General features: G+C 42.9%; 1 protein-coding gene across 1 annotated transcript; it reads left to right on the top strand.

Annotated features, from left to right (window-relative positions):
• Nucleotides 1–1,530: 1,530 nt before the first annotated feature.
• LOC135462439 (uncharacterized) lies at nucleotides 1,531–16,294 on the top strand. The gene is made up of 5 exons (XM_064739662.1): nucleotides 1,531–1,695; nucleotides 2,966–3,034; nucleotides 3,540–3,599; nucleotides 14,003–14,092; nucleotides 16,187–16,294. The coding sequence occupies exons 1-5, from the start codon at nucleotides 1,635–1,637 to the stop codon at nucleotides 16,222–16,224; spliced, it is 318 nt and encodes a 105-aa protein (XP_064595732.1). The 5' UTR covers nucleotides 1,531–1,634; the 3' UTR covers nucleotides 16,225–16,294.
• The last annotated feature ends 9,369 nt before the right edge of the window (nucleotides 16,295–25,663 follow it).

Raw genomic sequence — 25,663 nt, 5'->3', positions numbered from 1 at the left:
GTTTACGTCATAACATTCCGAGCTGTTCAGCACTGTTTTGTAATGTTATATGTACACATACACGGCTCTGACGGATAAAGTGTTTACGTTATCACATTCCGAGCTGTTCAGCACTGTTGCGTAATGTTACATGTAGACAAACACGACTCTGACGGATAAAGTGTTTACGTCATCACATTCCCAGCTGTTCAGCACTGTTTTGAAATGTTATATGTAGGCTACACATACATGGCTCTGACGGATAAAGTGTTTACGTCATCACATTCTGAGCTGTTCAACACGGTTTTGTAATGTTATATGTACGCATACATGGCTCTGACGGATAAAGTGTTTAAGCATCACATTCCAAGCTGTTCGCCACTGTTGTTTTATGTTATACGTATACATACACGGCTCTGACGGATAAAGTGTTTACGTCATAACATTCCGAGCTGTTCAGCACTGTTTTGTAATGTTATATGTACACATACACGGCTCTGACGGATAAAGTGTTTACGTTATCACATTCCGAGCTGTTCAGCACTGTTGCGTAATGTTACATGTAGACAAACACGACTCTGACGGATAAAGTGTTTACGTCATCACATTCCCAGCTGTTCAGCACTGTTTTGAAATGTTATATGTAGGCTACACATACATGGCTCTGACGGATAAAGTGTTTACGTCATCACATTCTGAGCTGTTCAACACGGTTTTGTAATGTTATATGTACGAATACATGGCTCTGACGGATAAAGTGTTTAAGCATCACATTCCAAGCTGTTCGCCACTGTTGTTTTATGTTATACGTATACATACACGGTTCACCACTGTTGTTTTATGTTATACGTATATATATATATATATATATATATATATATATATATATATATATATATATATATATATATATATATATATATATATATATATACACATACACGGCTCTGACGGATAAAGTGTTTACGTCATAACATTCCGAGCTGTTCAGCACTGTTTTGTAATGGAAATATTTAATATATTTAATATATTTTAATATATATATATATATATATATATATATATATATATATATATATATATATATATATATATATATATATATATATATATATATATATATATTAAATATTTCCATCTTTGGCTAGCAGAAAATGTTAACGGTAGAATCTATGTCTTCGAAACAGGCATTCGTATACCAGCCATCAACCAAGATGCAATAATGGCTTACCACACCGATGGATATGTATAGGATAATTTTACAGGATTCGAAACTCAAGTGAAAATCTTAATTCTAATCTGTTGTAAGCCATTGAGTGAGTGAGTGAGTGCTTGGGGTTTAACGTCGTTCTCAACAATTTTTCAGTCATATGACGACGAAGGAATCATTAGGGTGCATGTACGTGTAATGTAAGCCATTGTAAACCGCTTTAACTGTTATAAATAAAATTTGGCAACTGGTGTAATTCTATTTAATCCATGGCAGTCGTTACCCAGATGCACAATACAATCATTCTGTTCATTGAAAAATAAGGGCAACAATTACAAAAATTAAACGAAATATTTTATTTTAATTGAACAGAAAACATGTTAATTTGTATTAGATCTTGTTATTAAAGCTTTAGTAGTATTTCCAACGTACAGAGTGAAATGCCATGTTTATGACAGGTTCTATGTTGAGATCGCGAGTCCGCCTTCCTGTCGGCCGCTCTCACAGTAAGTACCAGTTTCCTGTCTGTATTGAGTTAATGGGAACCAATCGTTAAGTTTAGCGTCGCACATGTGTGGGTATGAGAATTTCAGTTGTTAGACTGTTACTACACAAACTGAGGTTATCTCTTAAAAGCTCAAATTAGAAATTCACAATCTTCTTGTGATGAGCACTTTTAAGTGTTTGTCAATAGGAACATGCTACAGTGTCACACATAGCATGCTGCAGTATCACACACGGCAAGCTACAGTATCACACATAGCATGTTACAGTATCACACATAAGAGGCTATAGTATCACGCATAGCATGCTACAGTATCACACAGAACATGCTACAGTATCAGACATAGCATGTTAGAGTAGCACACATCGCATGCTACAGCATCACACAAAGCATGCTACGGTATCACACATAACATGCTACAATGTCACACATAGCATGTTACAGTAGACACATACCACGCTACAGTATCACACAGCATGTTACAGTATCAGACATAGCATGTTACAGTAGCACACAAATCATGCTACAGTACACAGATAACAGGCTACAGTATCACACATACCGTGCTACAGTACACGCATAACAGGCAACACTATCACACAAAGCATGGTGCAGTATCACACAAGGCATGCTACAGTATCACACATCGCATGCTACAGCATCACACATAACATGTTACAATATCAGACATAATATGTTAGAGTAGCACTCAAAGCATGCTACAGTATCACACATAACATGCTACAGTGCAACACATAGCATGTTACAGTACACACTTACCACGCTACAGTATCACACATAGAAAGCTGCAATACTACACATGGCATGCTACAGTATCGAATATCACAGGCTACAGTATCACATATGGCATGTTACAGTACACACAAAACCAATGCATTGTTTTCCACCCATAATATCCCCAAATCAAGGCAAGCACACTAATTCTCCATCCACGTTAAACAAACACCTGTTGTTTTTTCCCGCCGATTATACTTAAATAAACAGAAATCATGTTAATTTCTGATTATTCGATTTTACTGGTGTAAAATGACTTCATTACGTGTCATAAACAATATCCTGTAAACAGCAGTACCTGCAACGGGAAAGACAAGTACATGTATATTCAAGGCCAACAGTTGACAACTCATCCTACAGAGGAAAAGAACAAATAAATCTGTTTCGGTAAATAGATACGTGCACAATCATGTAGAATCTCACACTGGTCATGTCCTAGACACTGGATGTTGGTGTCATGTTCTTGGATACCACAGGTTCCTTGGATGTGCCGTATCTCAGAGCTGGTATGGCGAGAACGGACAAACGAATCTCTAGTCCCTCAGGTAACACGTAATACTCCAAGTCTGCTGAAGGGCGGTAAGAATTCACAGCGATAACTGGACTGAAAAATTAAACAGGAACAAGAGCAATTACTTAGCGTAACAACATCTCGATAATGATGCTTGCATTTGTGAGCAGAGGCCAAATTTATAAATTAAGAACCACCGTTTTTTATTCTTGTTCAAGTTTATGAAGTTAAGTTTATCATTCAGCCAACTTCTTAATGATATTGTGCTCTTAATGTTTACTTCCCAGCTGCAGAACTCAGCAATGAACAGATTGTACATTTGTAATACTATGTAGCGCCTTTTATAAATGATTATATTCTCATGCTCAGATTCAGATCCGACCGATCAACAGATTGTACACGTGTATTTCTATGTCCCTCCTCCTGTAAATGTTTATATTCTCATGCTCAGATTCAGATCCGACCGATCAACAGATTGTACACGTGTATTTCTATGTCCCTCCTCCTGTAAATGTTTATATTCTTATTCCCCACTGCAGGACTGAGTGACGAGGAACTGTCCAGGGCGTCCACACTGAAGGTTCCAATTGGCTCCAAAGGTGATTTGTGCTTTTAAAACCCCCGAAAAAAGCCGTCAACTATGCTAGGATTTTTGCGACTGTTCTCAACGTTGGGCCATTTTTTAACCATTTCTGGCCGTTCTTCGGGGCATTGTTCGGGGCTATTGTTTGGGACATTGTTCGGGGCATTGTTCAGGGTATTGCACATTGTTCAGGGTATTGTTTAGGGTATTGTACATTGTTCAGGGTATTGTTCGGGGTATTGTACATTGTTCCGGGTATTGTTCGGGGTATTGTTCGGGGTATTGTTCGGGGCATTGTTCAGGGCATTGCTCGGGGCATTGTTCGAGATATTGCTAGGGGCATTGTTCGAGGTATTGTTCAGAGTATTGTCCTGTGTTATTATTCGCATACAATACCAATTATATCTCATTTAAACATCTTTAAACTTTACGCTTCAGTTCCAAGATACAGATCGCTGGGCTAGCCTTTACTTAGATTATAATTTGATTGGGGGCCTCCGTGGCTCAGTTGGTTAGCGCGCTACTGCAGCGTAATGACCCAAGAACTTCTCACCAATGAAAGTTCAAGTCCAGCTCATGCTGGCTTCCACTCCGGCCGTACGTGAGAAGGTCTTCCAGCAACCTGTAGATGGTCGTGGGTTTCCCCGGGCTCTGCCCGGTTTCTTCTCACCATAATGCTGACCGCCGTCGTATACGTGAAATATTCTTGAGTACGGCGTAAAACACCCACTAAATAAATAAATAAGATTTGATTCAAACTGCGCATGTAAATGTTAAAGGGTAGCTTCTTAGGCATACCCTATCACCATGGCTTATGACGAATTTGGTAAAAAAATGGAGTTAAGTTAATTTATTGGGCCTTTAAAATGTATTAATCAGTTCATGCATTCCTGGAATTTTCTGGAGTTTTCTCCTTTCCCCATATATGTCCCCTCTGTTTGTCCTTACAACACTGGAAGTTTCATCAGTAACTTTTTCTCTCTATTTGTTTAGTATCCGCTACAACACTCCCATTTTGTGTTTGGCATTCCCTACAGCATTTGAAGTTTCCCCAGTAAAACCTTCCTGCTTCTGTTTAGAACTTTTTACAACATTAAAAGTTTCCCCAGTAACTTTTCCCTATATTTATTTAGTCTTCCCTGTAACACTTGAAATTCCCTGAGTAACCTTTCCCTCTGTTTGTTTAGCCTTCCCTATAACACTAGTAACTTTTCCGTCTGTGTGCAGCCTTCCCTATCACACTAGAAATTCCCTGAGTAACCTTTCCCTCTGTTTGTTTAGCCTTCCCTACAACACTAGAAATTCCCTGGGTAACCTTTCACTCTGTTTGTTTATTCTTCCCTATCACACTAGAAATTCCCTGAGTAACCTTTCCCTCTGTTTGTTTAGCCTTCCCTACAACACTAGAAATTCCCTGTGTAACCTTTCCCTCTGTGTGTTTAGCCTTCCCTATCACACTAGAAATTCCCTGAGTAACCTTTCCCTCTGTTTGTTTAGCCTTCCCCACAACATTCGACATTCCCTGGGTAACCTTTCCCTATGTTGTTTAGCCTTCCCCACAACACTAGAAATCCCCTGACTAGCCTTTCCCTCTGTTGTTTAGCCTTCCCCACAACACTCGACATTCCCTGGGTAACCTTTCCCTCTGTTGTTTAGCCTTCCCCACAACACTCGACATTCCCTGGGTAACCTTTCCCTCTGTTGTTTAGCCTTCCCCACAACACTCGACATTCCCTGGGTAACCTTTCCCTATGTTCTTTAGCCTTCCCTACAACACTAGAAATCCCCTGAGTAGCCTTTCCCTCTGTTGTTTAGCCTTCCCTACAACACTAGAAATCCCCTGGGTAACCTATCCCTCTGTTGTTTAGCCTTCCCTACAACACTAGAAATCCCCTGGGTAACCTTTCCCTCTGTTGTTTAGCCTTCCCTACAACGCTAGAAATCCCCTGGGTAACCTATCCCTATGTTGTTTAGCCTTCCCCACAACATTCGACATTCCCTGGGTAACCTTTCCCTATGTTGTTTAGCCTTCCCCACAACACTAGAAATCCCCTGACTAGCCTTTCCCTCTGTTGTTTAGCCTTCCCTACAACACTAGAAATCCCCTGAGTAACCTATCCCTCTGTTGTTTAGCCTTCCCTACAACACTAGAAATCCCCTGGGTAACCTTTCCCTCTGTTGTTTAGCCTTCCCTACAACACTAGAAATCCCCTGGGTAACCTTTCCCTATGTTGTTTAGCCTTCCCCACAACATTCGACATTCCCTGGGTAACCTTTCCCTATGTTGTTTAGCCTTCCCCACAACACTAGAAATCCCCTGACTAGCCTTTCCCTCTGTTGTTTAGCCTTCCCCACAACACTCGACATTCCCTGAGTAACCTTTCCCTCTGTTGTTTAGCCTTGCCTACAACACTGAACATTTGCTAAGTAACCTTTCCCTCGGTTTGTTTCGCCTTCCCTTCAATATTAGACATTTCCTGAGTAACCTTTCCCTTTGTGTGTTTAACAATCCCTACAACGCTGGAGGTTTTCTCAATATCATTCCCTCTGTTTATTTCACAGCACTGGAAATTCCCTGTGTAGCCTTTCCCTTCGTATGTTTAGTCTTCCCTACAACACTCGACATTCCCTGAGTAACCTTTCCCTTCGTTTGTTTAGTCTTCCCTACAACACTCGACATTCCCTGAGTAACCTTTCCCTCTGTTGTTTAACCTTCCCCACAACACTCGATATTCCCTGAGTAACCTTTCCCTCTGTTGTTTAGCCTTCCCCACAACACTCGACATTCCCTGGGTAACCTTTCCCTCTGTTGTTTAGCCTTCCCCACAACACTCGACATTCCCTGGGTAACCTTTCCCTATGTTCTTTAGCCTTCCCTACAACACTAGAAATCCCCTGAGTAGCCTTTCCCTCTGTTGTTTAGCCTTCCCTACAACACTAGAAATCCCCTGGGTAACCTATCCCTCTGTTGTTTAGCCTTCCCTACAACACTAGAAATCCCCTGGGTAACCTTTCCCTCTGTTGTTTAGCCTTCCCTACAACACTAGAAATCCCCTGGGTAACCTTTCCCTATGTTGTTTAGCCTTCCTCACAACATTCGACATTCCCTGGGTAACCTTTCCCTATGTTGTTTAGCCTTCCCCACAAAACTAGAGATCCCCTGACTAGCCTTTCCCTCTGTTGTTTAGCCTTCCCCACAACACTCGACATTCCCTGGGTAACCTTTCCCTATGTTCTTTAGCCTTCCCTACAACACTAGAAATCCCCTGAGTAGCCTTTCCCTCTGTTGTTTAGCCTTCCCTACAACACTAGAAATCCCCTGGGTAACCTATCCCTCTGTTGTTTAGCCTTCCCTACAACACTAGAAATCCCCTGGGTAACCCTTCCCTCTGTTGTTTAGCCTTCCCTACAACACTAGAAATCCCCTGGGTAACCTATCCCTATGTTGTTTAGCCTTCCCCACAACATTCGACATTCCCTGAGTAACCTTTTCCTATGTTGTTTAGCCTTCCCCACAACACTAGAAATCCCCTGACTAGCCTTTCCCTCTGTTGTTTAGCCTTCCCTACAACACTAGAAATCCCCTGAGTAACCTATCCCTCTGTTGTTTAGCCTTCCCTACAACACTAGAAATCCCCTGGGTAACCTTTCCCTCTGTTGTTTAGCCTTCCCTACAACACTAGAAATCCCCTGGGTAACCTTTCCCTATGTTGTTTAGCCTTCCCCACAACATTCGACATTCCCTGGGTAACCTTTCCCTATGTTGTTTAGCCTTCCCCACAACACTAGAAATCCCCTGACTAGCCTTTCCCTCTGTTGTTTAGCCTTCCCCACAACACTCGACATTCCCTGAGTAACCTTTCCCTCTGTTGTTTAGCCTTGAGTCCAACACTGAACATTTGCTAAGTAACCTTTCCCTCGGTTTGTTTCGCCTTCCCTTCAATATTAGACATTTCCTGAGTAACCTTTCCCTTTGTGTGTTTAACAATCCCTACAACGCTGGAGGTTTTCTCAATATCATTCCCTCTGTTTATTTCACAGCACTGGAAATTCCCTGTGTAGCCTTTCCCTTCGTATGTTTAGTCTTCCCTACAACACTCGACATTCCCTGTGTAGCGTTTCCTTTCGTTTGTTTAGTCTTCCCTACAACACTCGACATTCCCTGAGTAACCTTTCCCTCTGTTGTTTAGCCTTCCCCACAACACTCGATATTCCCTGAGGAACCTTTCCCCCCTCTGTTGTTTAGCCTTCCCCACAACACTCGACAATCCCTGGGTAACCTTTCCCTCTGTTGTTTAGCCTTCCCCACAACACTCGACATTCCCTGGGTAACCTTTCCCTATGTTCTTTAGCCTTCCCTACAACACTAGAAATCCCCTGAGTAGCCTTTCCCTCTGTTGTTTAGCCTTCCTACAACACTAGAAATCCCCTGGGTAACCTTTCCCTCTGTTGTTTAGCCTCCCTACAACACTAGAAAATCCCCTGGGTAACCTTTTCCTATGTTGTTTAGCCTTCCCCACAACATTCGACATTCCTGGGTAACCTTTCCCTATATTGTTTAGCCTTCCCCACAACACTAGAAATCCCCTGAGTAACCTATCCCTCTGTTGTTTAGCCTTCCCTACAACACTAGAAATCCCCTGACTAGCCTTTCCTCTGTTGTTTAGCCTTCCCTACAACACTAGAAATCCCCTGGGTAACCTTTCCCTATGTTGTTTAGCCTTCCCCACAACATTCGACATTCCCTGGGTAACCTTTCCCTATGTTGTTTAGCCTTCCCCACAACACTAGAAATCCCCTGACTAGCCTTTCCCTCTGTTGTTTAGCCTTCCCCACAACACTCGACATTCCCTGAGTAACCTTTCCCTCTGTTGTTTAGCCTTGCCTACAACACTGAACATTTGCTAAGTAACCTTTCCCTCGGGTTTGTTTCGCCTTCCCTTCAATATTAGACATTTCCTGAGTAACCTTTCCCTTTGTGTGTTTAACAATCCCTACAACGCTGGAGGTTTTCTCAATATCATTCCCTCTGTTTATTTCACAGCACTGGAAATTCCCTGTGTAGCCTTTCCCTTCGTATGTTTAGTCTTCCCTACAACACTCGACATTCCCTGAGTAACCTTTCACTTCGTTTGTTTAGTCTTCCCTACAACACTCGACATTCCCTGAGTAACCTTTCCCTCTGTTGTTTAACCTTCCCCACAACACTCGATATTCCTGAGTAACCTTTCCCTCTGTTGTTTAGCCTTCCCCACAACACTCGACATTCCCTGGGTAACCTTTCCCTCTGTTGTTTAGCCTTCCCCACAACACTCGACATTCCCTGGGTAACCTTTCCCTCTGTTGTTTAGCCTTCCCCACAACACTCGACATTCCCTGAGTAGCCTTTCCCTCTGTTGTTTAGCCTTCCCTACAACACTAGAAATCCCCTGGGTAACCTATCCCTCTGTTGTTTAGCCTTCCCTACAACACTAGAAATCCCCTGGGTAACCTTTCCCTCTGTTGTTTAGCCTTCCCTACAACACTAGAAATCCCCTGGGTAACCTTTCCCTATGTTGTTTAGCCTTCCTCACAACATTCGACATTCCCTGGGTAACCTTTCCCTATATTGTTTAGCCTTCCCCACAAAACTAGAGATCCCCTGACTAGCCTTTCCCTCTGTTGTTTAGCCTTCCCCACAACACTCGACATTCCCTGGGTAACCTTTCCCTATGTTCTTTAGCCTTCCCTACAACACTAGAAATCCCCTGAGTAGCCTTTCCCTCTGTTGTTTAGCCTTCCCTACAACACTAGAAATCCCCTGGGTAACCTATCCCTCTGTTGTTTAGCCTTCCCTACAACACTAGAAATCCCCTGGGTAACCCTTCCCTCTGTTGTTTAGCCTTCCCTACAACACTAGAAATCCCCTGGGTAACCTATCCCTATGTTGTTTAGCCTTCCCCACAACATTCGACATTCCCTGGGTAACCTTTCCCTATGTTGTTTAGCCTTCCCCACAACACTAGAAATCCCCTGACTAGCCTTTCCCTCTGTTGTTTAGCCTTCCCTACAACACTAGAAATCCCCTGAGTAACCTATCCCTCTGTTGTTTAGCCTTCCCTACAACACTAGAAATCCCCTGGGTAACCTTTCCCTCTGTTGTTTAGCCTTCCCTACAACACTAGAAATCCCCTGGGTAACCTTTCCCTATGTTGTTTAGCCTTCCCCACAACATTCGACATTCCCTGGGTAACCTTTCCCTATGTTGTTTAGCCTTCCCCACAACACTAGAAATCCCCTGACTAGCCTTTCCCTCTGTTGTTTAGCCTTCCCCACAACACTCGACATTCCCTGGGTAACCTTTCCCTCTGTTGTTTAGCCTTGAGTCCAACACTGAACATTTGCTAAGTAACCTTTCCCTCGGTTTGTTTCGCCTTCCCTTCAATATTAGACATTTCCTGAGTAACCTTTCCCTTTGTGTGTTTAACAATCCCTACAACGCTGGAGGTTTTCTCAATATCATTCCCTCTGTTTATTTCACAGCACTGGAAATTCCCTGTGTAGCCTTTCCTTTCGTATGTTTAGTCTTCCCTACAACACTCGACATTCCCTGTGTAGCGTTTCCTTTCGTTTGTTTAGTCTTCCCTACAACACTCGACATTCCCTGAGTAACCTTTCCCTCTGTTGTTTAGCCTTCCCCACAACACTCGATATTCCCTGAGGAACCTTTCCCTCTGTTGTTTAGCCTTCCCCACAACACTCGACATTCCCTGGGTAACCTTTCCCTCTGTTGTTTAGCCTTCCCCACAACACTCGACATTCCCTGGGTAACCTTTCCCTATGTTCTTTAGCCTTCCCTACAACACTAGAAATCCCCTGAGTAGCCTTTCCCTCTGTTGTTTAGCCTTCCCTACAACACTAGAAATCCCCTGGGTAACCTTTCCCTCTGTTGTTTAGCCTTCCCTACAACACTAGAAATCCCCTGGGTAACCTTTTCCTATGTTGTTTAGCCTTCCCCACAACATTCGACATTCCCTGGGTAACCTTTCCCTATATTGTTTAGCCTTCCCCACAACACTAGAAATCCCCTGACTAGCCTTTCCCTCTGTTGTTTAGCCTTCCCCACAACACTCGACATTCCCTGAGTAACCTTTCCCTCTGTTGTTTAGCCTTGCCTACAACACTGAACATTTGCTAAGTAACCTTTCCCTCGGTTTGTTTCGCCTTCCCTTCAATATTAGACATTTCCTGAGTAACCTTTCCCTTTGTGTGTTTAACAATCCCTACAACGCTGGAGGTTTTCTCAATATCATTCCCTCTGTTTATTTCACAGCACTGGAAATTCCCTGTGTAGCCTTTCCCTTCGTATGTTTAGTCTTCCCTACAACACTCGACATTCCCTGTGTAGCGTTTCCCTTCGTTTGTTTAGTCTTCCCTACAACACTCGACATTCCCTGAGTAACCTTTCCCTCTGTTGTTTAGCCTTCCCCACAACACTCGATATTCCCTGAGTAACCTTTCCCTCTGTTGTTTAGCCTTCCCCACAACACTCGACATTCCCTGGGTAACCTTTCCCTCTGTTGTTTAGCCTTCCCCACAACACTCGACATTCCCTGGGTAACCTTTCCCTATGTCCTTTAGCCTTCCCTACAACACTAGAAATCCCCTGAGTAGCCTTTCCCTCTGTTGTTTAGCCTTCCCTACAACACTAGAAATCCCCTGGGTAACCTATCCCTCTGTTGTTTAGCCTTCCCTACAACACTAGAAATCCCCTGGGTAACCCTTCCCTCTGTTGTTTAGCCTTCCCTACAACACTAGAAATCCCCTGGGTAACCTATCCCTATGTTGTTTAGCCTTCCCCACAACATTCGACATTCCCTGGGTAACCTTTCCCTATGTTGTTTAGCCTTCCCCACAACACTAGAAATCCCCTGACTAGCCTTTCCCTCTGTTGTTTAGCCTTCCCTACAACACTAGAAATCCCCTGAGTAACCTATCCCTCTGTTGTTTAGCCTTCCCTACAACACTAGAAATCCCCTGGGTAACCTTTCCCTCTGTTGTTTAGCCTTCCCTACAACACTAGAAATCCCCTGGGTAACCTTTCCCTATGTTGTTTAGCCTTCCCCACAACATTCGACATTCCCTGGGTAACCTTTCCCTATGTTGTTTAGCCTTCCCCACAACACTAGAAATCCCCTGACTAGCCTTTCCCTCTGTTGTTTAGCCTTCCCCACAACACTCGACATTCCCTGAGTAACCTTTCCCTCTGTTGTTTAGCCTTGCCTACAACACTGAACATTTGCTAAGTAACCTTTCCCTCGGTTTGTTTCGCCTTCCCTTCAATATTAGACATTTCCTGAGTAACCTTTCCCTTTGTGTGTTTAACAATCCCTACAACGCTGGAGGTTTTCTCAATATCATTCCCTCTGTTTATTTCACAGCACTGGAAATTCCCTGTGTAGCCTTTCCCTTCGTATGTTTAGTCTTCCCTACAACACTCGACATTCCCTGTGTAGCGTTTCCTTTCGTTTGTTTAGTCTTCCCTACAACACTCGACATTCCCTGAGTAACCTTTCCCTCTGTTGTTTAGCCTTCCCCACAACACTCGACATTCCCTGGGTAACCTTTCCCTCTGTTGTTTAGCCTTCCCCACAACACTCGACATTCCCTGGGTAACCTTTCCCTCTGTTGTTTAGCCTTCCCTACAACACTAGAAATCCCCTGAGTAGCCTTTCCCTCTGTTGTTTAGCCTTCCCTACAACACTAGAAATCCCCTGAGTAGCCTTTCCCTCTGTTGTTTAGCCTTCCCTACAACACTAGAAATCCCCTGGGTAACCTATCCCTCTGTTGTTTAGCCTTCCCTACAACACTAGAAATCCCCTGGGTAACCCTTCCCTCTGTTGTTTAGCCTTCCCTACAACACTAGAAATCCCCTGGGTAACCTATCCCTATGTTGTTTAGCCTTTCCCACAACATTCGACATTCCCTGGGTAACCTTTCCCTATGTTGTTTAGCCTTCCCCACAACACTAGAAATCCCCTGACTAGCCTTTCCCTCTGTTGTTTAGCCTTCCCTACAACACTAGAAATCCCCTGAGTAACCTATCCCTCTGTTGTTTAGCCTTCCCTACAACACTAGAAATCCCCTGGGTAACCTTTCCCTCTGTTGTTTAGCCTTCCCTACAACACTAGAAATCCCCTGGGTAACCTTTCCCTATGTTGTTTAGCCTTCCCCACAACATTCGACATTCCCTGGGTAACCTTTCCCTATGTTGTTTAGCCTTCCCCACAACACTAGAAATCCCCTGACTAGCCTTTCCCTCTGTTGTTTAGCCTTCCCCACAACACTCGACATTCCCTGAGTAACCTTTCCCTCTGTTGTTTAGCCTTGCCTACAACACTGAACATTTGCTAAGTAACTTTTCCCTCGGTTTGTTTCGCCTTCCCTTCAATATTAGACATTTCCTGAGTAACCTTTCCCTTTGTGTGTTTAACAATCCCTACAACGCTGGAGGTTTTCTCAATATCATTCCCTTTGTTTATTTCACAGCACTGGAAATTCCCTGTGTAGCCTTTCCCTTCGTATGTGTAGTCTTCCCTACAACACTCGACATTCCCTGTGTAGCGTTTCCTTTCGTTTGTTTAGTCTTCCCTACAACACTCGACATTCCCTGAGTAACCTTTCCCTCTGTTGTTTAGCCTTCCCCACAACACTCGACATTCCCTGGGTAACCTTTCCCTCTGTTGTTTAGCCTTCCCCACAACACTCGACATTCCCTGGGTAACCTTTCCCTATGTTCTTTAGCCTTCCCTACAACACTAGAAATCCCCTGAGTAGCCTTTCCCTCTGTTGTTTAGCCTTCCCTACAACACTAGAAATCCCCTGGGTAACCTATCCTTCTGTTGTTTAGCCTTCCCTACAACACTAGAAATCTCCTGGGTAACCTTTCCCTCTGTTGTTTAGCCTTCCCTACAACACTAGAAATCCCCTGGGTAACCTTTCCCTATGTTGTTTAGCCTTCCCCACAACATTCGACATTCCCTGGGTAACCTTTCCCTATGTTGTTTAGCCTTCCCCACAACACTAGAAATCCCCTGACTAGCCTTTCCCTCTGTTGTTTAGCCTTCCCCACAACACTCGACAATCCCGGAGTAACCTTTCCCTCTGTTGTTTAGCCTTCCCTACAACACTCGACATTCCCTGAGTAACCTTTCCCTCTGTTGTTTAGCCTTCCCTACAACACTCGACATTCCCTGACTAGCCTTTCCCTCTGTTGTTTAGCCTTCCCTACAACACTCGACATTCCCTGAGTAACCTTTCCCTCTGTTGTTTAGCCTTCCCTACAACACTCGACATTCCCTGAGTAACCTATCCCTCTGTTGTTTAGCCTTCCCTACAACACTCGACATTCCCTGAGTAACCTTTCCCTCTGTTGTTTAGCCTTCCCTACAACACTGGATGGTTTGATGGAACAGATTAACAGGAGTAGCTTCACCTCTTCCCTGACAAGTGTAAGCAACGACTCAGATAGTGAGTAGAAGGTAGTTATGTGTACGCATGAAATATAACATAGTGATCAATCAACCTGTATGTCCATGACAGCGACATCTCAAAGCGTAATTGGAGGCATCCAAGGCTGACTGGGCTTGCATGTCAACAAGGCGCAATGACCTAGGAGTCTCTCACCGATGCGATTACTGTGAGTTCAAGTCCAGCCCATGCTAGTTTCCTCTGGGGCCGTAAATGGGACGGTCTGCTAACAACCTGCAGATCCCCTGGCTCTTATTCAGGGAATAAGTAGGCCCACATGGTACTGGATATTCTAAATATGGACACAGCACCGTGACACCTCAAGGCATAAGTAGGCCCACATGGTACTGGACACTCTAAATACGGACACAGCACCGTGGGACCTCAGGGAATAAGTAGGCCCACATGGTACTGGATATTCTAAATACGGACACAGCACCGTGACACCTCAAGGCATAAGTAGGCCCACATGGTACTGGACATTCTAAATATGGACACAACAGCGTGGCAACTCAGGGAACAAGTAGGCCCACATGGTACTGGACATTCTAAATACGGACACAGCACCGTGACACCTCAAGGCATAAGTAGGCCCACATGGTACTGGACATTCTAAATACGGACACAGCACAGTGACACCTCAGGCAATAAGCAGGCCCACATTGTACTGAACATTCTAAATACGGACACAGTACCGTGACAACTCAAGGAATAAGTAGGCCCACATGGTACTGGACATTCTAAATACAGAAACAGCACCGTGACACCTCAGGGCATAAGTAGGCCCACATAGTACTGGACATTCTGATTATAGGTACAACACCGTGACAACTCAGGGTATAAGTAGGCGTATATTATGCTGGGTGTTCTATATATGGCTACAACAACGTGACAACTTAGTGTATAAGTAGGCCTCTGTTGTTGTGGATACTCTAACTAGGAGCACATGTACAACCCCGTAACAACCGTGTGAGACTACAACGAGTTGACAGCTGCTTATGCACCTTTATGATTGTGATATTTCATGGTGTAATTTCAACGGAATGACAATTAAAATCTGTAAATATTTATCTATGTTAAGAAAAAACATTGCTGGAATTCATTACTCGCGCATGTGGCCATGCCAGGGGAAGTGATGATTTTTAAAACATTGTATTGCTGGAATCCATTCCTCACGCATGTTGCCCTACCGAGTGAAGTGATGATTTTTGATACATTGTATTGCTGGAATCCATTCCTCACGCATTTTGCCCTACTGGGTTAAGTGATGATTTTTGATACATTGTATTGCTGGAATCCATTACTCACGCATGAGGCCCTGCCAGGTGAAGTGATGTTTATTTATACACTGTATTGCTGGAATCTATTACTCACGCATGTGGCCCTGCCCATCACTCACGCATGTGGCCCTGCCGGGTGAAGTGATGTTTATTTATACATTTTATTGCTGGAATCCATTACTCACGCATGTTGCCCTACTGGGTGAAGCGATGATTTTTGATACATTGTATTGCTGGAATTCATTCCTCACGCATGTGGCCCTACCAGGTGAAGTGATGATTTTTGATATATTGTATTGCTGGAATCCATTACTCACGCATGTGGCCTTGCCGGGTAAAGTGATGTTTATTTATACATTGTATTGCTGGAATCTATTACTCACGCATGTGGCCCTGCCGGGTGAAGTGATGTTTATTGGTACCATTGTATTGCTGGCATCCATTACTCACGCATGTCGCCCTGCCGGTTGAAGTGATGATTTTTAATACATTGTATGGCTGGAATCCATTACTCACGCATGCCGCCTTGTCGGATGAGTTGAATGTTTTTTGAACTGACATTTTCTTGAGAGCTACTGACTTTGCCCGTTTTTCGCATCGCGTTTACCCTATTTTATATCATGGAACCACACGGCTGTCGTTGTTATGGGATTTTTATCGAGATGTTATCGATGCATATCAAAAGAAATCAATGTAGCATTCCTAAAATAAACTACGAGAGAGAGTTTCACGAGAAACTAAAGGCGATGTTGTTTTCTTATTGCTGTAAATCATGGTAAATGATTTTTTTATTACTTACGTTGTCTTATTTCAGGCTTTGATGCTGAAAACTTAGCGATTACAAACATCTGAGAGCTGAAAACTGGGCGACTACAAACATTTGAGAGGTGAGGACTGGGCGACTACTAACATTTGACAGGAGAGATCTGAGCGCCTACAGCCATTTGAGAGGTGAGAACTGGACGACTACAAACATTTGAGAGGAGGGAACTGAGCGACTACTAACATTTGAGAGGTGAGGACTGGGCGACTACTAACATTTGAGAGGTGAGAACTGGACGACTACAAACATTTGAGAGGAGGGAACTGAGCGACTACTAACATTTGAGAGGAGGGAACTGAGCGACTACTAACATTTGAGAGGTGGGGACTGGGCGACTACTAACATTTGAGAGGTGAGAACTGGACGACTACAAACAGTTGAGAGGAGGGAACTGAGCGACTACAAACAGTTGAGAGGTGAGAACTGAGCGACTACAAAGATTTAAGAGGTGAGAACTGGTGGACTACAAACATTTGAGAGGTGAGAACTGGACGACTACAAACATTTGAGAGGTGAGAACTGGACGACTACAAACAGTTGAGAGGAGGGAACTGAGCGACTACAAACAGTTGAGAGGTGAGAACTGAGCGACTACAAAGATTTAAGAGGTGAGAACTGGTGGACTACAAACATTTGAGAGGTGAAAACTGGGCGACTACAAACATTTGAGAGGTGAGGACTGGACGACTACAAACAGTTGAGAGGAGGGAACTGAGCGACTACAAACGTTTGAGAAGTGAGAAGTGGGTGACTACAAACATTTGAGAGGTGAGAACTGAGCGACTACAAAGATTTAAGAGGTGAGAACTGGTGGACTACAAACAGTTGAGAGGAGAGAAGTGAGTGACTACAAACATTTGAGAGGTGAGAACTGAGCGACTACAAAGATTTAAGAGGTGAGAACTGGTGGACTACAAACATTTGAGAGGTGAGAACTGAGCGACTACAAACATTTGGGAGGAGAGAACTGGGTGACTACAAACGTTTGAGAGGTGAGAACTGGGCTAATACAAATATTTGAGAGGGACGACATTTCCAAGTTTGTAATCAGGACTGTGACCTCACTGGTACATGGACAATGGTCTTCGAAGGCTGGTTTTTATTTTCTTGATCTTAAAAGTATTTTTTCTTGAGTGAGCACACCCCAGTGTCCATGAGTAAATAAGGTCAGACCATCACAGTGACCTTATCCCATCGGACAATAGCCAAACGTCCTTAAAGTCCTCTATCGACTCATTTGACCGTTGCTTTTCTGGACCAACCCAAACTTAAGATTATTATCTGTCTCCATCATAATAGGCAGCGGACTGTGGCCGAATGACGTTTGTCTTTTCAGTGACTGGGCCCATCAAGGTGGAGTTTCAATCCTTGTGTTGGACAGAACATTTTGGGAGTGTCAAACTAACCATTCTCGGGTAATGGCGCTCATTAGTCCGTTTGCCGAGTCTAACCGTCTCAATCAATCTCCCGTTAATGTCCAAAGTATTGTCTTCATTTGTCACAAGCAACAAACCCATATATAATCAGATTTTCCTCACGATCAAAGTGAACCATTTGTGTGGCATACAAGGCGTTAAGCCCCACCAAGGTTGGTGAACGTAAGAATTTGGATCTGCTATTTAGAAAGCTATTATTAAGTTGTGAGGAATCACGGAAGAAAGTGTGCACACCATCTATGTCAACGTGTTATTGTGCTCACAGTCCCACAATGCTACAAGTAACGCCATATTTCAGAATTTGTCTTAATTGGTTTCAAAATTGTATCACAGTCTTAGCCAAGATGCACCTTTGTTTAATATTTACGCCATACCTGAAGTCACAGAATTTGCTCGGACCGAATGTTGATGTACTTTTCCTTAACACGCTCGTCGCACATAGTCATCAGGGATAAAGTGATCATTAAAATAGGTGTCTACTGTAAATACCTGGTGGCAAAGGTCATGACGTCCCTGTCAATCTGTGGTCTTACTGCTAGTTAGTAAATATGCTGTAAACTTAGCATGCTTGGCATGGGTATTGGCGATAATCTAATCCGAGGTATATAATCTAAAGGCCAGATACACAGGCTAGTCTATGAGTATCTGTAAAACAAATACAGCAAATCACCGCCAATACTATAAAGATACTAACTCTTAAATCCGTATTTGAATTTAACACAAAATGACTATCAGCGGAATTTCTACATTTATATGGGACATTCCACAACAGTGAAAAGTTCGGATCTTCGGCGAATGTATCTTGGCCAGTGAGGTGAAAGGTTCGAATCCACCCGTGGCTGGTTAAGTCGCTACTCCAAATCTGAAAGCCAGGCGGATAGGCTATCACGACTTCATTCTACACCGACTGGGTTTGATGTACATGTGCCATTTTGCACTCTTCAAGATATTACAAACAGTAGCATTTTATCATTTCAACATTCGCCATTTTTTTTTAAATTTGACGAATTGTTGGTGTTTTAGCGTGTGTTAACATTTCTCAGCTTACCCATGTAACGTGTTGAAAATACCATCGTATATTTTTTTCAGTAAATACAATGTGGCTTTCTGCTTTGTTAGAAAATGCTATGCGTAATATTTGTTTTATCGCCAATATGCTGCTGATATTTGTCTCCCTTTTCGTATATAGCTAATGTGTCGTATTTAGACTTTTTAATGATACGTGTTTGTGTTTTGTTTAAGGTGAGGACATAACCTATTGTGTTTTGTCTAAGGAGAGGAAAAAACATATTATGTTTTGTCTAAGGTGAGGATATAACCTCTCGTGTTTTGTCTAAGGTGAAGACATAACATCTTGTGTTTTGCCTAATGTGAGGACATAAACTATTGATTTTTGTCTGAGGTGAGGACACACCATATTGCGTTTTGTCTAGGTTGAGGACATAACTCATTGTGTTTTGTCTGAGGTGAGGACATAACCTATTGTGTATTGGCTAAGGTGAGGACTTACCGTATTGTGTTTTGTCTAAGGTGAGGACATACCATATTGTGTTTTGTCTAAGGTGAGGACAAAACATATTGTGTTTTGTCTAAGTTGAGGACATAACCCATTGTGTTTAGTCTAAATTGAGGACATAACATATTGTGTTTTGTCTAAGGTGAGGACATAACCTCTTGTGTTTTGTCTAAGATGAGGACATAACATATTGTGTTTTGTCTAAGATGAGGACATACCATATTGTGTTTTGTCTAAGGTGAGGACATAACCTATTGTGTTTTGTCTAAGTTGAGGACATAACCCATTGCGTATAGTCTAAATTGAGGACATAACATATTGCATTTTTTGTCTAAGGTGAGGACATAACCTCTTGTGTTTTGTCTAAGATGAAGACATAACATGTTGTGTTTTGTCTGAGGTGAGGACATACCATATTGTGTTTTGTCTGAGGCGAGGACATAACCTATTTTGTTTTGTCTAAGGTGACGACATAACCCATTGTGTTTTGTCTAAATTGAGGACATAACATATTGTCTTTTGTCTAAGGTGAGGAATTAGCATATTGTATTTTGTCTAAGGTGAGGACAAAACATATTGTGTTTTGTCTGAGATGAGGACATAACGTATTGTGTTTTGTCTGAGGTGAGGACATAACATTTTGTGTTTTGTCTAAGTTGAGGACAAAACATATTGCGTTTTGTCTAAATTGAGGACATAACATATTGTGTTTTGTCTAAGATGAAGACATAACATATAGTGTTTTATCTAAGTTGAAGACATAACATATTGTGTTTTGTCTGAGGTGAGGACATAACATATTGTGTTTTCTCTAAGGTAAGGACATAACATTTTGTGTTTTGTCTAAGGTAAAGACATAACATGTTGTGTTTTATTTAAGGTGAGGACATAGCATTTTGTGTTTTGTCTAAGGTGAGGACATAACATATCGTGTTTTGTCTGAGGTGAAGGCATCACATATTGTGTTTTTTCTAAGGTGAGGACATAGCATATAGTGTTTTGTCTGAGGTGAGGACATACCATATTGTGTTTTGTCTAAGGTGAGGACATAACATTTTGTGTTTTCTCTAAGGTGAGGACATAACATTTTGTGTTTTGTCTAAGGCGAGGACATAACATTGTGTGCTTTGTCTAAGGTGAGGACATAGCATTTTGTGTTTTGTCTAAGGTAAGGGCATAACCTGTTGTGTTTCGTCCACGTCGAGGGCATAACCTATTGTGTTCTGTTTAAGGTGAGGACATAACATATTGTGTTTAGGAGGGAATAAATATTTCTTATTCAATAGTTTCCACAGTAAAGAGTTTGACATATATTTAACATTATAGAAGTTAAAGTATGCTTTTTACAACAGCTTTTATTTTGTGTTTTTTTTACATTTTCCGTATATTTGTAATGTTAAATATTACTGCGTCTATCATGGAGTAGGTACTCGTTTCCCATGTCCCAGATTTGGTTAATTCCTTTGTTATTTGGGCACATGTATGTGTGGTCCAGCTTTTTTTCCCAAGTAAATTCAACTTTCCATGACACACAAAATGTTCAGAGTTTTTCTTCGTAAGTTATTATCTCGACTTCTCCCGGCCCCGATAGGACAGTTGGTAGAGCATCCGCTTCAGGAGCGATAGATTCCGGGTCAATCCTGGGTCGAGTTACACCTAAGACCTTAAAAGAGGAAGTTGTAACTTTCTCGCTTGGAGTTCGGCTTGAAGGGGATATTGCAACGACTGGTTGACCCACATCAGTATAATGGATCCGGTGGGGCGGATCACTTGCCTTCGAAAAGGCGTTTCAGTAAGGCAGCACTAAATAAAACAGCGGTGGAAATCCGTCCTGCAACAAGGAGGTACATTACATGCTCTCTAATGATTCCTTCGTCGTCAAATGACTAAAAAATTGTTAAATACGACCTTAAACCCCAAGCACTCACTCACTTGACTTCAATCTGCCCACTCCGCAAATTTCAAAGCAGACACAAAATAAAAAAGAGTAACAAGAAATCGACATCTTGTCGACTTATGTTTACGTACAGGTTGTCTATAATAATGGACATATGTTGTTGTCTATAATAATGGACATATGTTGTTGTCTATAATAGTGGATGTATGTTTTTGTCTATAATAATGGACATATGTTGTTTACAAAGAAGAGCTTGGTCTTATAATAGTGTGACAAACGACATTTTTTATGTCTCTACACCCTCTGCTAACCAGCCTTCCAACCTCTAATTCGACTTCACCCTATAACTCGTCTTCACCATCGACTTAGTCTTCTACTTTCCCACCTGTTTATCCATCTAAGCCGTCTTCACACTCTATAGCCGTCTAAGCCCCCTAATCCGCCTTCTACCTTCTCACCGGTCAACCTTCTTAGCCATCTTCACTCTCTAATCCGTCTTCACCCTCTAATCCGTCTTCACACTCTATAGCCGTCTTAGCCCCCTAATCCACCTTCTACCTTCTCACCGGTCAACCTTCTTAGCAATCTTCACTCTATATTCCGCCGTCACCCTCTAAGCCGTGTTCGCGCTTTAAAGCTGTCTTCACCTTCTAATCCGTCTTCATTCTCTAACTCGACTTCACCCCTTATAAACAAGCCGTCCTACCTCCTCGCCCTCTGAGGGACGGTCTGTCGTGTCGTCGTTTCGCCAAACTAACACGGGGTGTGGGCGTTTGTGATGTATGTAAGACCGTTTGTCGTGTCGTCGTTTCACCAAATTAACATAGAGTTTGGGCGTGTGTGATGTATGTAGGGCCGTTTGTCATGTTTTTTCACCAAATTAACACGGTGTGTGGGCGCGTGTTGTATGCAGAGCAGTTTGTCATGTCGTTTCACCAAAATTACTTGCGGTGTGGGTGTTTGTGATGTATGTTTGGTCGTGTGCCATGGGCGTTTGTGATGTCTATAGAGCTGTTTGTCCAGTCGTCCTTTCACCAAGATAGCATAGGGTGTGAGCGTTTGTGATGTAGGTAAGGCAGTTTGTCATGTCGTTGCTTCATCAAATTAACATGGGGTGAGGGTGTTTGTTATATATCCCTATGAACGTTTGTCATTAACACGGTGTGAGGGCCTGTGTGATGTATGTAGGACCGTTTGTCATATCGTCGTTTGACAACAATTAACATGTTGTGTGAGCGTTTGTAATTTATGTAAGGCAGTTTTTTGTGTTATCCTTTTACCAAATTAACAAAGGTTGTGGGCCTATGTGATGGATATAGTGCACTTTGTCATGTCGTCGTTTCATCAAAGTAACATTCGGTGTGGGCGATTATGATGTATGTAGAGTAGTTTGTTGTGTCGTCGTTTTAGCAAAATCAACATTGGGTGTGAGCGTTTGTGATGTATGTAAGGCAGTTTGTCGTGTCGTCGTGTTACCAAAATCAACATTGGGTGTGAGCGTTTGTGATGTATGTAGAGTAGTTTGTTGTGTCGTCGTGTTACCAAAATCAACATTGGGTGTGAGCGTTTGTGATGTATGTAAGGCAGTTTGTCGTGTCGTCGTGTTACCAAAATCAACATTGGGTGTGAGCGTTTGTGATGTATGTAGAGTAGTTTGTTGTGTCGTCGTGTTACCAAAATCAACATTGGGTGTGAGCGTTTGTGATGTATGTAGAGTAGTTTGTTGTGTCGTCGTGTTACCAAAATCAACACTGGGTGTGAGCGTTTGTGATGTATGTAAGGCAGTTTGTCGTGGCGTCGTTTTACCAAAATCAACATTGGGTGTGAGCGTTTGTGATGTATGTAAGGCAGTTTGTCGTGTCGTCGTGTTACCATATTATCACGGGGTGTTTGCCTGTGTGATGGAGGTAGGGCACTTTTTCACGTCGTCGTTTCATCAAATTAACACGGGGTGTGGGCCTGTGTGATGTATGTAGGACCGTTTGTCATGTCTATTCACCAAATTAACACGGTGTGTGGACGCGTGTGGTGTATGCAGAGCAATTTGTCATGTCGTTGTTTCACCAAAATGAACTTGCGGGGTGGGTGTTTGTGATGTATGTTGGGTCGTGTGTCATGTCGTCGTTTAATTAGGTATGGATTGGACTGTGCGAAGAATTCAGCTGCTATACGACTTAGGAGATGGGGGGAATTCTGGCAGATCGTTAAACCCCTCATTGTTACATGTAATATGTGATCAACTGGCTATTTCTGACATGTCCGACTAGACGACGGTCTGACGGCTATGGGGCTATAACGACAAGCGTACCCAGTGCGATTTGTTGAATGTGACAATACGCTGTTTATTTTAGAGTCAAGCCTCCAAGGAGTATAGTTCTATCGTTGACAGAAAAGTTTGACATGCAGTTTGCTTGCCTTCCTTAAAGTCCATCTCCTGCTGGCTCCCTCGCCAGTCGTACTTAGAAAAGTGTGCCAGCAACTTGTGAATTGTCCTGGATTTCTTCGGGGCTCTCCCCACTGACAGATGTGTAACAGAATACTTGCTGACAGACCTATAACAGAATGCTGGCTGTCAGACTTTTTAACAGAATGCTCGCGGACAGACGTTGATTGCTTCAGAGCCACAAAGTGTCCCCAGTTTAATATAAATAACTCCGTACTTGTTTATGTAAAGTTAGACAGACAGACAGGTGGGCTCTTTTTTTATCTCTTTCGGTGCATAGCTGTTCACAATGATATGTCATAATGTACTTGAAAATTTAGTGTCCCAGTGACCGTTTGCTCCGTGGGGACATGCTCGTATAAAAAGCCTGGCTGACTGTTATACCACGTAAGAACTACTGTAGGAATGCAAAATTGTGGTAAGTTGAAAAACGACCAATTTTATTTTCACTCAGTCATTTTTCCGCATCAGAAAAGTCATAGGTTCTCCAAGGCAATACATTGTTTCACGGATTAAGGTCATACTAATCAACAATAGTCAACTGACTCAGTCTGTATAGATATTTCTCTATACCTTAAAACCTAAACTTCCACATTACTCAGACAAAGTTCACTTCCCAGAGTCTACAATTTTAGCCTCTGGAAGACCTGAAAAAAACAATGATCTCCCATTTGCAAACCAGTAAAACGTGCTTAACGGTCTCCTCTGCACGTGGCAGACATGTCATTAATCTGAATTGCTTCTGCTGAACTGTTCTAAACAATGACTGGGAGATAACTCGACCAATGCTGGAAACACAAGACGTTTATGGTTGAAAAGGCCAATACTGGGGTAAATGAGCGATGAAAACAACCATTGTATGAACCGACCCAGTGGGTTTGCCATTGCAGAATCCAGAAAGGTGCCACTTCATATAAGAAATGTGGATATGGCCAGTCAGACATCAGATGAGATATTACTCAGTCTTAATGCCAGTTCGGCCAGACTATCTGCCTGTTCATTGCCAGGTATTCCAGAGTGATTGGAGAAACCTTGAGACATAAACGTCCGCTCCAGCGAAGAAAAGACAGGACAAATAAACTACTTCCTATAGCACTACAGAGCATCTGATACACGTAAAGAACAAAGTGAATTTGTAATTAAATTTACAACAGCTCTTCATTAGTTTACCCTGGGACTGACATATCACAGGTTGTAATAGTCCTGTATTTACATGTACCTCTGAATTAAAAACAATGCAGTCAGAACCGCGCATTGTTTTGCTGAGTACATAGACCGGTTTTGTACAAGGACTGTCCATAGCGCGATTGTGTTACAGAGGCAGGAGCACCAAACGAACAGGGGCCATAAGTATTAACGTGTACATGATACACTAGTTTGTTGTCATTGACATAGTCTACTCATCTGATACACACACAGAAGTACGGTGTGAGTTCTGCACGAATGAGTATTAACATAAAGCTGCACAAAAGGAAATTCCAGAGAGGAAAAAGTCAGAGATACACATCAGTTCTGTAAACACTCAGTATAAAGATTCGCCGTCCAAAATATTTTGAACACAGAAAATATTGAGAGAATGTAACGTTTTTATGGCAACACACAGAGAGACACAGCATGGAAACACTGCCGTGGCGGAGAACCATAGCATGACGGAGGAAACACTGCCCTGGTGGAGAACCATAGCATGACGGAGGAAACACTGCCCTGGCGGAGAACCATAGCATGACGGAGGAAACACTGCCCTGGCGGAGAACCATAGCATGACGGAGGAAACACTGCCCTGGCGGAGAACCATAGCATGACGGAGGAAACACTGCCGTGGCGGATAACCATAGCATGACGGAGGAAACACTGCCCTGGCGGAGAACAATAGAATGACGGAGGAAACACTGCCCTGGCGGATAACCATAGCATGACGGAGAAAACACTGCCGTGGCGGAGAACCACAGCATGACGGAGGAAACACTGCCCTGGCGGAGAACCATAGCATGACGGAGGAAACACTGCCCTGGCGGATAACCATAGCATGACGGAGGAAACACTGCCGTGGCGGAGAACCACAGCATGACGGAGGAAACACTGCCCTGGCGGAGAACCATAGCATGAAGGAGGAAACACCGCCCTGGCGGAGAACCATAGCATGACAAGGGTTACAAGAATAACGCTTAAACGTTTT

Source organism: Liolophura sinensis, chromosome 2 (assembly GCF_032854445.1).
Source record: "Liolophura sinensis isolate JHLJ2023 chromosome 2, CUHK_Ljap_v2, whole genome shotgun sequence".
In the NCBI taxonomy this organism is placed as follows: Eukaryota; Metazoa; Mollusca; class Polyplacophora; order Chitonida; family Chitonidae; genus Liolophura; species Liolophura sinensis.
Note: the sequence above shows the minus strand (reverse complement) of the source record. Positions and strands in the feature narration are given on the sequence as shown.